Source organism: Lepidochelys olivacea (assembly GCF_965140295.1).
Source record: "Lepidochelys olivacea isolate rLepOli2 genome assembly, chromosome: 7".
In the NCBI taxonomy this organism is placed as follows: domain Eukaryota; kingdom Metazoa; phylum Chordata; order Testudines; family Cheloniidae; genus Lepidochelys; species Lepidochelys olivacea.
This window is the reverse complement of record NC_140417.1, coordinates 25,121,769-25,135,514: the sequence shown is the minus strand read 5'-3', so window position 1 is coordinate 25,135,514 and position 13,746 is coordinate 25,121,769. Positions and strand designations below refer to the sequence as shown.

Sequence of the window (13,746 nt, the reverse complement as noted above, 5' to 3'; positions counted from 1 at the left end):
GCGATCGCAGAGGGGGGAAAGAGGAAAGGGCAGCGATGAGCACCCTGGGTTCCAGCCAATGCCACTGGGCCTGATCCTGCGCCGCGGGGGAGTAGGGGAGATGCTGCTGGGCTCGATCGGTGGGTGGAGTGATACTTCAGGGCTCGATCCTGCGCACCGCCCCATTTTTGCACCTCTGCTGGCTCTGTGCCCTGCATGGCTGCCCCACTCGCCCCGCTCTAGCTATGGCCCTGAGCTACAAAACACAAAAATTTATTGTGCTTCACCTTTAAGTTTGCTCATTCATTCATTCACTGAGTAACTGAATGGAATGTTATGTGGCTATCTGTTTTTCTTTTTTGAACATGAATTGTGCAATTACATCTTCATTTTATACAGAGACATTTCAAAATCATTATTCTGCACCTGAGGAACTAGCAAATAAGTTACAAAACAAGTTAAGCAGCACTAGTTACCCTTTACTTCCACTTTCAGTGATTGTCAGAATAATGACCTAAACCTTTGATTGGTGAGCTTGTTTTATTGAAACTTGGCAAAGTTGCTGTTTCATGTATTTGGGTATCTGTTTCTGTATTTCTCCTGTGCTTTGAATGCTGTGCCACCATTTGTTTATAGACCAGACTCTACGTTCTTCTGTATACTTCTCATTTGGTAGTCTGTGAGAGTAGCTGGCTAATCAGATGGTTCAAGGCTTGACGCCCTCTGCTGCTGCCACCATCCCACTGCTACTGTTTAGAACATAAGAACGGCCATACTGGCTCAGACAAATGGTTGTCTAGTCCAGTATCCTGTCTTCTGACAGCGGCCAGTGCTGGATGTTTCAGAGGGAATGAACAGACCAGGGTAATTTTGAATAATTCATTCCCTGTCTTCCAGTCCTGGCTTCTATCAGTCAGAGGTTTGGGGACATCCAAAGCATGGGGTTATGTCTCCGACCATCTTGGCTAATAGCGATTGATAGACCTATCCTCCATGAACTTATCTATTTCTTTTGGCCTTCACAACATCCCCATGCAACGAGTTCCATAGGTTGACTGTGCTTTGTGTGAAGAAGTATTTCCTTAAGTTTGCTTTAAACCTGCTGCCAGTTAATTTCGTTGCGTGACCCATAGTTCTTGTGTTACATAGAGGGCTAAATAACCCTTTGTCTTCTCTTTTTTCTAAGATGAACAGTCCCAGTCTTTTTAACCTTTTTTTGTATGAAGGTTGTTCCATACCATTAATCATTTTTGTTGCCCTTCTCTGTACCTCTTTCACTTCTAATATATCTCTTTTGAGATGGGGTGACCATAACATGCAGTATTCAAGGAATAGGTGTTCCATGGATTTACATAGTGCCATTATGATATTTTCTGTCTTATATCTATTTCTTTCCTAATGATTCCAAACATTAGCTTTTTTTGACTGCCACTGCACATTGAGTGGATGTTTTCAGAGAACTATCCACGATGACTTGAAGTTCTTTCTTGAGTTGTAACAGCTAATTTAGACCGTATAATTGGGTTTGTCAGGGTGGATTTGATTTAAATCAAATGGATTTAAATCATGATTTAGATCACTAGTCAGGAAGTCTCGATTTAATAATGGATTTCTACATAAAAGTGTATTCTTGTTGGTTGTTATAACCTTAATTCATATTCTTCGCAACTTGGAGATAGAGGTAGGTTTCATTTTTAGAAGGTACACAATATAAATTTATTAAGTGATTTATTTTGAAAACGTTTCAGGTTAATTTTACAGCTATATCAGAAAATGAATGATTGGTTATTTCATTTACCAAAGGTAATTGAAGCAGATATTTGAGGTCATTGGGAGGTGAACTATCTCCAATTCAACAGGTTAATCATTAATATATGGAGCATTTTCTTGCCATCCTGTATTAGGAGGAGAACATCACCAGACAAATTTAAATTGTTTTATTAAACTAAAACAACAACGTTATGTATTCTGGATTTTCTTCTTCAGCAGCAAACATATAATATTTTAACAAAACAAGCATATGAATTTTTTAATTTAGTTAAACGTTCAAGTTGTTTAAAATCAGGTTTGATTTTGTTAAAATTGTTTTTAACTAAAATAGTTTAATTTTTTTTTTTAATTTCAATTGACTGTCAGCCCAGGTCAACATGAAAAACTTAAACTATTGGCTTCTGCAGCTAACTCAGTTATCTTCACCTTCATTTTCCTGTTTGATCATAATCTGGAAAAGAAAAACGAGCTTTCCTGCTTTTTGAGGTCCCAAACAATTTCTCAATTTGGAATGAATTAGTCCAAAGTAAGAAAATATTTTTTCTACACCGGCTGAAGAAGCTACTGCAGTTAAAAGTGAGATTATCACTTCAACAGTCTCTGAATCCATAGAGTAACAACTATATTTTTTGCTCAAACATGAGAATTCAAGAATAGTGCAGAAGGAATACAGGCAGTCCTTAAGAAAGAAGTATGAAATAATTTTTTTTACCAACCTGAAGGTCCTGCATGTTCAGAAATGTTCCTTTCATCATCTTCAACGCAGCTTCCTCCTGAGAAGGAACACTTCTCATGATGTTGTTTCATTAGGGCAACCAGGCCTTGCATTTCTTTGTTGCACTGTTTGCATTTTGCATGCATGCATGCCTGTCTTACCTACAGGTAGAGGAACTTCTTTAAAATATTCCCAAACTGGGTCTCTTACAGCCTGCTTCCATTGTAGGTTTTCCCTTCTAGTGAGAGAATGGTATGATAGATCTCAAATCAATGAAGGCTACACTCAAAAAGACCTCAAGACTTCTGGAATATGCTGCTCAAACAGTTTCACTTTTGTTTCCACTGCCTGTCCCTCCCTTCTCACATTTATCTCTTGACTACTACTTCTTCTCCTTGTCCAGATCTATTGTGCTCCCAACAGTGTTCTGTTCACTGAACTTTTTGAAACTTTGCACTTTTAGAGAGAGGTAAGGGATTGACTGTGTACACAGATTTGCAGAGGGACAATAGGGTTGAGGTCTGTTATTGCTCACCTCTCTCTCTATTTATTTATTTATTTTTCTTTATTTAAAAACATTTTTGCTGTTAACAAGCATGTTATCTCTGGAGACACAAATCCACAGTTTGAGAACTGCAAAACTAAGCTTCTCTGTTAGTATCTTCTAGACTGAGCACTGAGTCCCATTGGGTAGATAGAAAGATTAACCTAAATAATCTATACAGAAGCCCATGGAACCCCACAAAATGGGGTCCCTAATCCATGAACTACTGGAACTCATTTACAAAACTTTTTGTGAATATTACGTGGAAAATATTGTCTCATACTATAGAATTACACTTTATAATCCCTATTCCATGACGAGATATCTTTGAGCTATAATGCATCTTAATTAAAACTATCTTTAGATAGGTATTTTCCTCAAAAAGCGTTTTATCAAAAAAATCTGACTTAAATAAAAAAATCCAATTTTTTTTTAAATTATTGATTTTTATCCACTCTGTTTTATGTTTTCCAATGTACATTACTTTGTGCTTATCTGCCATTTTGTTGCCCAGTCACACAGTTTAGTGAGATCCCTTTGTAACTCTTTGCATTCAGCTTGGAACTTAACTATCTTGGGTTTTCACATCCTCTGTAATTTTTGCCACTTCACTGTGCACACCCTTTTCCAGCTGAATATGCTGAACAGCACATATAGATTCTTGGGGGGGCCCTACTGTTTATCTCTCCATTGTGAAAACGGACCATTTATTCCTACTCTTTGTTTCCTATCTTTTAACCAGTTACTGATCCATGAGAGGACTTTCTCTCTTATCCCACAACTTCTTAGCTTCCTTGATGGGCTCTGGTGAGGGACCTTGTCGAAGGTTTTCTGAAAGTCCAAATACTCTATATTGACTGGATTTCCCTAGTCCACATGCTTATTGACACCCTCAATGATTCTAATAGGTTGGTTAGGCATGGTTTCCCATTACAAGAGTAGAGGTGATTTTTCCCCCAACCTATCATGTTTATCTGTCTGATAATTCTAGTCTTTAGTATAGTTACAGTTAATTTGCCTGGTACTGATGTTAGGCTTCCCAGCCTGTAATTACCAGGATTGCGTCTGGAGCCTTCTTTTTTTAAAAGTCGATGTTACAGTAGTTATCTACCAGTCATCTGAAACAGAGGCTTATGTAAGCAAGAGGTTACATATCACAATTAGTAGTTATGCAATTTCATATTTGAATTCTTTCAGAACTCTTGAGTGAATACCATGTGGTCCTGGTGACTTATTCTGTTTAATTTATCAATTTGTTCCAAAATCTCCTCTACTGACACCTCAATCTGGGACAGTTTAGATTTGTCACCTAAAAAGAATGGCTTGGGTTTGAGGACCTCTCCAACAATCCCTGCAGTGAAGACTGATGCAAAGAATTCATTTAGGTACTCTGCAATGTCTTTGTCTTCCTTGAGTTCTCCTTTTGCAACTTGATTTTGCAAGCCAGAGATTGCATCTCCATCATGCTTTTAAAGCAGTAATGTGCTCCTCTTGTTAAGCATGCCCTCTTCCCCTAGCCCATCCCTGGTCTCTCAGACCTCTCAACACAACAGGAATAGAGGGAACAGAAATCTACTTTTCTGGACTTATCTCTAAAGCAAATTATTTCCTTCCTGTCCATCTAGTATCCATTAGATACCACTTCAGCCAAGCCCTGGGATTGACTTTGCCGTTACTTGAGCTTTCCAGACTTCTCTTCCAGTCATTCTGTATTGAAAGAAAGAAATAGAAAGTCTAAGATGGGTGACTTCAAAGCACTGGCTTCCGATTCAGGGTCCTACAACTTTCTGCAGTCATTGTCCGATTAGAGGACCCTCCTCAAAAAGATTTTTATTCAAATGGTGTTCTTTCTTTGGAAAATTAATTATCTTCTTATACATCCTGCTGTAGAATGATTCCTTAGTTTATTTGGTAAAATCCACATTCCAAATTCTTGGCCACCTCCTAATGTCTCAAGTCAGGTCTACATTATAAACTCACATCAGTATAACTGTCGCTTAGAGGTGTGAAAAATCCACACTCCGAGCACCATAGTTGTACCAATCTAACCCCCAGTGTAGCCAGCATGGCCTCCCATTGACATAGTTATGGCCTCTCATGGAGGTGGATTAACTACACCCATGGGAGAAGCTCACTTGTTGGTACAGTAGCATCTTCACTGAAGTGTCACAGCAGCACAGCATTTTAAGTGTAGACCTGCCTTTGGAATCTATGTAAACTCCCAAAGGGCTATCTGGGAACATTACCTGAAGGTAAGGTCTCTGCAGTCTCTAGTTTCAAATGTGGTCAGTGTTTCCCCTTGAAGCAATACTTCCTAAATATGTACTTGGCAGATTTCTTTCTGTGCTGAGAAAGGCATTTGACTACTCCTCCCCTATAGCTGAATATATCTATGCATTCTTTTTGTGACTAGTGCTTTAGAAAGAGTGGGGTTTAAATTCCCAAGACTATTCCCTGCTCTTTCGATGAGTCCAAAGCCAAGGAATTGCAGACCTGGACAAATGTCTTCTGGTGACATGACATATCTCATGAAGATAACTGAACTCTTGCCCAGTCTTCTCTGACAAATAAATGTAAACATTTTTCAGGTGGCTCTTAATGAGGACAGATGCTAAAGACAAGAAAATACTTCTCTAAACATTTGTATCTTGGAACTCGATATAGACCAAGGAAGAATTAACTCTCTTGTTGAGTTACCTCTCCCTTAGTTCCAGCTTCCATTGGATAGCTGTCTTAATGTTGTTCTGAAACATTTGTTCCCCTTTTCAAATCCAGGTTCACCATATCTCTGAAATTATCATAGAATCATAGAATATCAGGAATGGAAGGGACCTCAGGAGGTCATCTAGTCCAACCCCCTGCTCAAAGCAGGACCAATCCCCAATTTTTGCCCCAAATCCCTAAATGGTCCCCTCAAGGATTGAACTCACAACCATGGGTTTAGCAGGCCAATGCTCAAACCACTGAGCTATCCCTCCCCCCTTTAAGCCTTTAAAGTTAATAAGTGTTGATATTTATAATTTGTGTTTTTTAGGTGAGTGATTTTGTGCTTAGTTGACCTATCCTGTGCTTATTCATAATTAGTTTATTATAAGAAAATGTCTCGAACAGTCCATACATTCCCATCCCTATTACCCAGGAGATTTCACTTCCCAAATCTGAAGAATCATACAGAAAAATGTAGATGTTCTATGGATATCTGCAGAGCCATGGAAAGATCTTTCTTGATAAAAACCAAGTTCTGAAGAATATCTGAGAGAGTGATTTGTTCCTGATGTGGTATAAATGAAATATAAATTGGATTTCCTTATCTTACAATAAGTGGTATCTTTAGTTCAAGGGTAATTAGACCCTACTCCTCTCTGTGTCTTCCTCTTTCTCTGAAATGTGAGAAGGCTTTGAAGGGTGGTTTCATGGTCCTTGCTACATAGTTCTACAAGAATTCCAGCGCAGAAATTCTTTCTCTGTCCTTGGATGCAACCTTCAGCAAGTGCATCCTTAGGAAGATCATAAACAAATAGCTCCTCTGTGCTACCCTCCTTTGTCCCCTTGGAAACAGGGATTGTTAAGCAGGTCCCAGGTGCTATAAATTCATGTCTGGCAACGTAGAAATATTTATTTTACCTGTTAACTTCTAATCTCCAGATACACTCATACAAAGCTACCCAGTAAACAGAGGATGGTGTTTGACATTTTCCTTATTCCCAGAACTTACGTTCCTGTCATCTAAATTCAGTTAAGACATACTCCCATTTTTTGCCTGGTCTCTCATGTTGTCAGTGTTGTGTTTTGAAATCTGCAATTAACTTTCTTGTCTACAGAGAGCTAGTTATCTGGGAAAAAAAAAATTGTGTAGGTACTATTGGGTGTGGAAGATCCAGAATTGAAACTACACTATAGGTCAGGAATCAGCACAGGGCATCAAGTCTTAAAGTTTCTGATTGGCAGCTTTTTGCTTTCTCATGGGGAGGTATGAGCAGGCAGACCCAGACGTTGGGGTTAATGCTTAGAGACTTTCCCTTCCTTCTGTTGCTCATCCACTTCAGAGTTCCTTGATTGTAACATAGCTGCATATTTCCTTAAACCATGTTTGCACTTCTATTAAATAAATAATATCTTATTAACTGATTACTAAGACTCACAGTATTCTTATTTTTTCTCAGTTACCCATGGATGTATAGTCTCCGCAATAAAACTATTTCTACCAGATGGTATGGAAGCCAGATTACGGTCAGAGTAAGTATAATTAAGTATTTATTAATATCTACGGAAATTAGAATATTTTATGAGGTTTCTTGTTAAGTATATTCCTATTGTAATAAATAACATGTTAACACATGTAGATTTATATAGGTCTATATAGGTATGTGTCGTACGTAACATATAAGATCCCTGCCCCAAAGCATTTATAATCTAATATGCACTGGTAATATAATTAAAAGGCAGCACTCACACAAGTGTGAGATTAGTGGGGTGACAAAAGTGGGAGAGGAGAACATTCTCTTGGTGAGGACCTTTTTATATGTGGTGGTTTATGCTCAAATTACAAATATATATGTTAAAATTGTTATAAACTGTTATTGTGAATGCTTTGCTCAGGTAGATAAAAGCATAGAGGTATGAACTTGTATCATAACTGGAAACTTTGTTAATGCCCAATTAAATTATATGAACTTGAATGGTTTTAATTTTATAGTGGTATTCAGAAAAATAAATAGAATGGAAAACTGGATTTGTAAATTGTGTTTTTGTGTCTTTACATGAAGACCTATATTTTTATGCATCTGTGAGTGTGAATGGGAGTCATTTTTATGAATTTGTTGAGGTGCCATTTAGGTTTAAAAACTGAAATCTTGGAAACTAGATTTGCCAATTTGGTAAGTATTATAGCCAACATTAGGATGGAATTTAATTAGGATAACTTTTGAGTGCAGGGAGCATTAGTTTACGAATTTTAGCACTAATTTCTTTCAAAGTCTTTTACCGTGGACGGTATTTCTCAGATGAGTACACAAGGTAATTCTTACCTAACCAACAGTTGTGTACTCTTGTGCTTCTTGGTGAATAAACAATCAAAAGTTCATCAATCAAGTTTAGATAAAACAAATGTGCTAGGCACGTACTGAACATAAAATACACATGCAGGTTTGTAAGTGATTAATAAAAATCAAAAGTGTGGCTGTGACTTTTGGGGCCCCTTAGTGCCAACTGGCAGAGAGCCTACCATACTGTAACTCGCATCAGGCCTGACACACTGATTGCCCCAGCACTGTGTTGTCATAATATGTATCTAAAAGGTGTTATGTAAATTAGCATATGTAAACTGATGTCTCACTGGTCCTGAAAATCATGGCATTATGTATGTACAGATTGTGTACAAAATTGTGTGTGTGTGTTGGAAATATATTTTTAAAATATGTTTGGGAGTGCATAAACCCAGGCTGCCCAAGACAAAGGAATGTTGGTTTACCTGGCTTACTGGAAGAGGACAATGAAAGTACATTTACATATACAATAAACAAAGTGAACAAGCAGCAGCTTAATGCACAGGCAGGGACAGAGTCTGTACCCCAGGAATCCTTCCTGGCTCTTGAGACAAAGACAGTGAACTTTGGGTAATATAAGGGGAGAAAAAAGGCATTTTAGTTATCCGTGACTCCAGGAACAAAGGGAACCAACACCCTTTGATTCCGTGAACATTGGGTCCTCTGGCCTGGAGGCTGCATATGCCAGTAAGAAAGACAATCTTTGCCTGAGCAATTTTAACTTGCTAAGATTACATTTTTGTCACTAGAATGCATGTCCCTATTTTTTGTTTTGTTTGTAAGTATACCTATCTCTTTTTCTCTTGCTCAGTATCACTCAAATCTCTGTTAATAAACTTAGTTTTGCAATAAAATAAGAATAGTACAGTATTGTGTATTAAAGTGAAATGTGAATCTTCACCTGCCCTAACACGCTGATGCATACTCTCAATTTGGAGACCGCCAACATAATTTTTTGGAGAGGGAATGGACACTGCAGGCTCTGGGGAGCTTGGGAACTGGGATTCACTGACAGTTACCTGCAAGGCCAAGTTTAGACTGGTGGAGTCTTGAAGAGTTTGCTGGCAAGGTGGACAGACTGGTGTGTCAGGAAGCTGACACACAGCTTAGCAGCAGCAAAGCTCTCACTCTTGCTAAGACAGAGTGCTAACACAGAGGCCCACAGTTCTGCGATCCTGAATGGGACATCACAGGGGCCAAGCAACTATACCAAGGAACAATATAAATCACCCAGATTTCTTAGTACAATTACTTACAATAATCAGTTATCTATTCTTTAGTACGTCTAATACATATCACTCTTTCAGTAATTCTCCAAGGAGCAAGGATGCGCTTATTTTAAGCAGGCCTGCTGTTAGAATTGTTTGATATGAAAGGAACAAGTTTAAGCAGTTGTTGATATTTTGAGTTATTGGCTTTCTTAGGCCAATGGGTGTGGACTTATAAATGAGAAATATGCATATAGCATTACTTAATTAAAATCCAAAATAAGGTTACTTGAGATCTGACTAGAAAGAGTGTAGACATTACAAGACAACTTCCAGATATTGTATTTCTCTTTCTATTCTTTAATATAATTTCTGTAGTGAAATCTTACTGCTTCTTCTTAGTCCTGTTAACCTGGGATAGGGAAGAATCTGTCCCACACAGCTGGTCTGAGTGTCAGTAGAATTCCTTGAGTCTGAAGCTTCTTTGTGGGATCAGTCAAATCTTCTTCTTAGTCCTGTAACCCTAGAGAAAGGAATCCCTGTGGTGTGGAATTAATAAGACTCTCGGGTCCCACACAATGACCTCAGTTTTATATACCCTGATTTTCCACGGGAGCTATCCGGGGTGGTAAACTGTTTCATCAATCCAGAGTGCCTACAATCCAAACCTACATCAGAAATGAGCACAAAGAATTATCATCTTACTTTGCAGAAAAGAGCATGCACATTTAGGAAGACTTCTCGAACAGCATGTTATGCTCTGCCTGTACCCACCAACCAACAGCCCATCTGCATTCCCAGAGTTCAGCACATTCACACATCAAGAGGTTGTGAAAACTGTAAAGAAGTCTCGACCTATGACTTGTGAATCCAACTCATAGCTTTTCTGGCTTTTGAAAAAGAGCTATGAACAGCTAGTGCCACTCCTGACCAAAATAGCAAAGGAATCCTTCAGTGAAGGAATCCTTCCTTCCTCCTTCAAAGATACAATAGTTTTACCAGAATTGTAGAAACCAACCTTGGATACATCATTTCAAGATAACTACAGCCCAGTGTCAAAATTCCCATTTCTGAGCAAGATCATAGCAAAACTAACTGAAGGCCAACTACAGTGCTGCAGAATTCCCCCAGGAATAATGTGAAGTGGTCAAACTACATGGACTCAAATTCTTGCAGTATGAATGTGGGAGTTGCAAAGTGGTTTGAAAAATGGAGAAGCACAAATAAATGGACTTCTATTGTGGAACTGCATAATTGCTTATTCATAGAATCATAGAACCATAGAATATCAGGGTTGAAAGGGACCTGAGGAGGTCATCTAGTCCAACCCCCTGCTCAAAGCTGGACCAATCCCCAACTAAATATTATTCTCAACCAGCTTTTCTCTCTCTGCTTCTTAGCCAAGCTAAGGTGATTTAAGGTACCATTCTGGGGCTGTAGTAACTTTGGTGAATGGCCCTGGCAGTGAAAGAGGGGTTGAACCAGACTGTTTTTCCTTTAATTAAAAAAAATTACCTGCAGTTTGAGGGGGTGGTGGTTGGTAACTGGCAGCTGTAGCCTTAGATTTCAGTTTTCTGATAGTTTTCCTGTTGCTGTCCTGTAAAGTTGTTGTGACAGGAATAATGGGTCTTGGCTCCCCATAAATGGGAAATATCACCTCTTGTAATATAAATCAAATACCCTGAATACAGCACTGATGGAAGCTATGTGAAGACCCATAACAAATAAATGAAAAACATTTTAAAACAAAATTAATGGATTTCAGAATTCACACATTTTGTTTTTGTTGCAATTTACTGAAATTTTGTGGCAAATTGGTGATATGTGGTGGTTTCCAATAGGAAACGTGTCTGTGTTTCAGAAATTTTTTTTGTCAATCTGTAATTCAGCAAAACATTTCACTACAGTGAATTAGCGTTTTCTGAAGGAATTGTTTTGTTGGAAAATTTCCAACCAGCTCTACTTGTAATTGCTTCTATAATTGTTTTTCAGATGCCATGTTTTATTTTTAATTTGATAAGGTGATGAAATAAAATTATTCCTTTCATGCACAAAAGACATGCTTTTAAAATTTCTGTTTTAGCGAACTTTTTAGTATCAAGTAAAAATACATGATCCGAATTTAATCATGGTGCAAAATCACTATTGTATTTTATAAAACATAGGTTTTTGAACTTTCGTATTAAATCTTTTTATATGGTACTTCTTGGATATTTACTACTATACTGTGAATTAAACATCAAATTGAATTTCATCCTATTAAATCATTGTTTTCTAATGAATGAAAACAATGTACTTTTTTGAAACTTGGTTTAACATGCTATTCTGAAGTGATTCAATTAAGTCAGCATTACTTAGTATAGGAAATTATTTCTATTTTAGTGTGATTTGGTTTCTAAATCTCAACTTCTGTATCAGAATATGGGAATCTAAACTGTCATTACTAGTTAAAATTAGAGAGACCAGATGGGTGAGGTAATACCTTTCATTGGACCAGCTTCTGTTGGTGAGAGAGAGGAGCTTTTGAGTTTACATAGAGCTCTTCTTCAGGTCTGGGAAACTAAGGGCTTGTTTTGTATATACTACGGATATAGTGCTGCAGTGACACAGATGTGCCACTGTAGCGCTGAGTGAAGACATTACCTATGTTGATGCGAGAGCTTCTCCCGTCAGAGTGGGTATTCTACCTCCCAGAGAGGTGGAAGCTATGTTGACAGGAGAAGCCCTCCTGTCAACATCACGCTGTCTATACCAGGAGTTTGGTCAGTGTAACTGCAACACTTGGGTGTGGAGTTTACACATCCCTGAGTGACATAGTTATACTGATGTAAGTCTGTTCTGTAGACCAAGCCTGGGTCTATGCCACAGGCTTGCATCACTATAACTATACTGACAGGAGAGTGAAAAACCCATACCCCTTAGTGACTTAGTTATACTGAACTACCCCCTCCCCCAGCACTGTGTAGCCAATATAGCTACTGCCTCTCATGGAGGTGGATTAACTACACTGACAGGAGAGTGCTCTCCTGTCAGCTTACGGTGTCTTTGTTAGTGCTGCAGGGGCAGTGCAGTTGCATTGGTGCAGCTGCGCTGATGCAGCATTTTAAGTATAAATTTGCCCTCAGAGTGGCGCTGCTAAATATGAGGTAGAACAGATTGATTAACATAAGTAGCTAACACATTTCAAGGGACCATTCAAAGTGAAGTGGCCCTTTTTCACCCTTCCAGTCTTGTGCGGGGAGAGCTGGGAGGGGTTTGTTAGTTGGTTACAGATGATTGTAATAAACCATAAATCCAGTGTCTCTAGTCAGTCCATGATTTTTAATGTCTAGCAAAGTTAGGGAATTAAGCTCCCAGGCTCTTCTTTTCAAAGTATTGTGTAGGTTTCCTTTGAGGATGAGGACTGATAAGTCAGATATCAAATGAATGCTTTGTGAAAGGTGTTCACCCATAGATGATGTGGTGGTGTCTTTGTCTTATCGTTTTCCTGTGTGAGTTCATTCAAGAACATAGTGATTGTCTTGTTTCGCCCACATAGTTGCTATTGGGGCATTTAGTGCACTGGATGAGGTAGACCACATGTGATAGACATGTATCGGACCCAGGGATCTTGAAAGGTGTGTTGTCGGGTGTTGATATATCTGTTGTTCTGACAGGGTCTGGTGCTGCTTTGAGTAGGTGTGTCCTAGTCTGTGGGGAGCTTGCTTCTGATGATGAGCTTTGAGAGTTTGGGTGGGTTGTTTGAAGGCCAGAAGAGGAGGGCTCAGGAAAGATTTTTTTTAAATTTATTTATTTATTAATTAATTAAGGATGGGGACATGCCTGGGAGCTGAAATTCGTAACTTTACTAGACACTAAAAATCATGGATTGAATAGAGAGACTGGATTTATGGTTTATTATAACAATCAGTAACCCACTAACAACTACCTTTGCCCACCTGCTCTCCCCCACTTCCTTTCCTTACCAGGCCACTTCACCTTGAATGGTCCCTTGAAATGTGTTAATTACTTATGCTAAACAATCCCTTTCACCTTGTATTAGCAGTGATGCTGAGTACCTTTCCCAGACCTGAAGAAGAGCTCTGCCTCAACTGAAAAGCTTTTCTCTTTCACCAACATAAGCAGATCCAATAAAAGATATTACCTCACCCACCTTGTGTCCCTAATATCCTGGGACCAATCAGGCTACAACAACACTGTTAAAATTCGGAAGTTATGTAAATTGGTCTTGTTGTTCAAATGTGTAATTGTACAAAAGTAGCTATTTCCTTGGACAAGATTAGTTCATTCAACTTTTTGTATAACATTTTCTTTCTTCATCAGTAAAGTTGTATATTAGGGTGATTTATCTAGTGCCTGTAAGTGCATGTTTTTGTGCATGTTACTCATTTCCACATGTAAGTTGCATTTGAACCTTAACAAATCTTCTTTATTTTCAAAAACATATAAAATTTTATCTAATTATATGATATAAAAATAGTGATC

At 38.4% G+C, this 13,746-nt stretch overlaps 1 protein-coding gene across 17 annotated transcripts in view; it reads left to right on the top strand.

The window, feature by feature from the left end:
- SLMAP (sarcolemma associated protein) overlaps window positions 1-13,746 on the top strand; it is a 165,419-nt gene that overhangs the window by 79,070 nt on the left and 72,603 nt on the right. For all 17 annotated transcript variants that reach the window (XM_084634210.1, XM_084634211.1, XM_084634213.1 and 14 more), the window contains exon 4: window positions 7,172-7,244. In XM_084634210.1, the coding sequence (XP_084490336.1) occupies window positions 7,172-7,244 (73 nt within the window). The remainder of the gene's footprint in view (window positions 1-7,171; window positions 7,245-13,746) is intronic.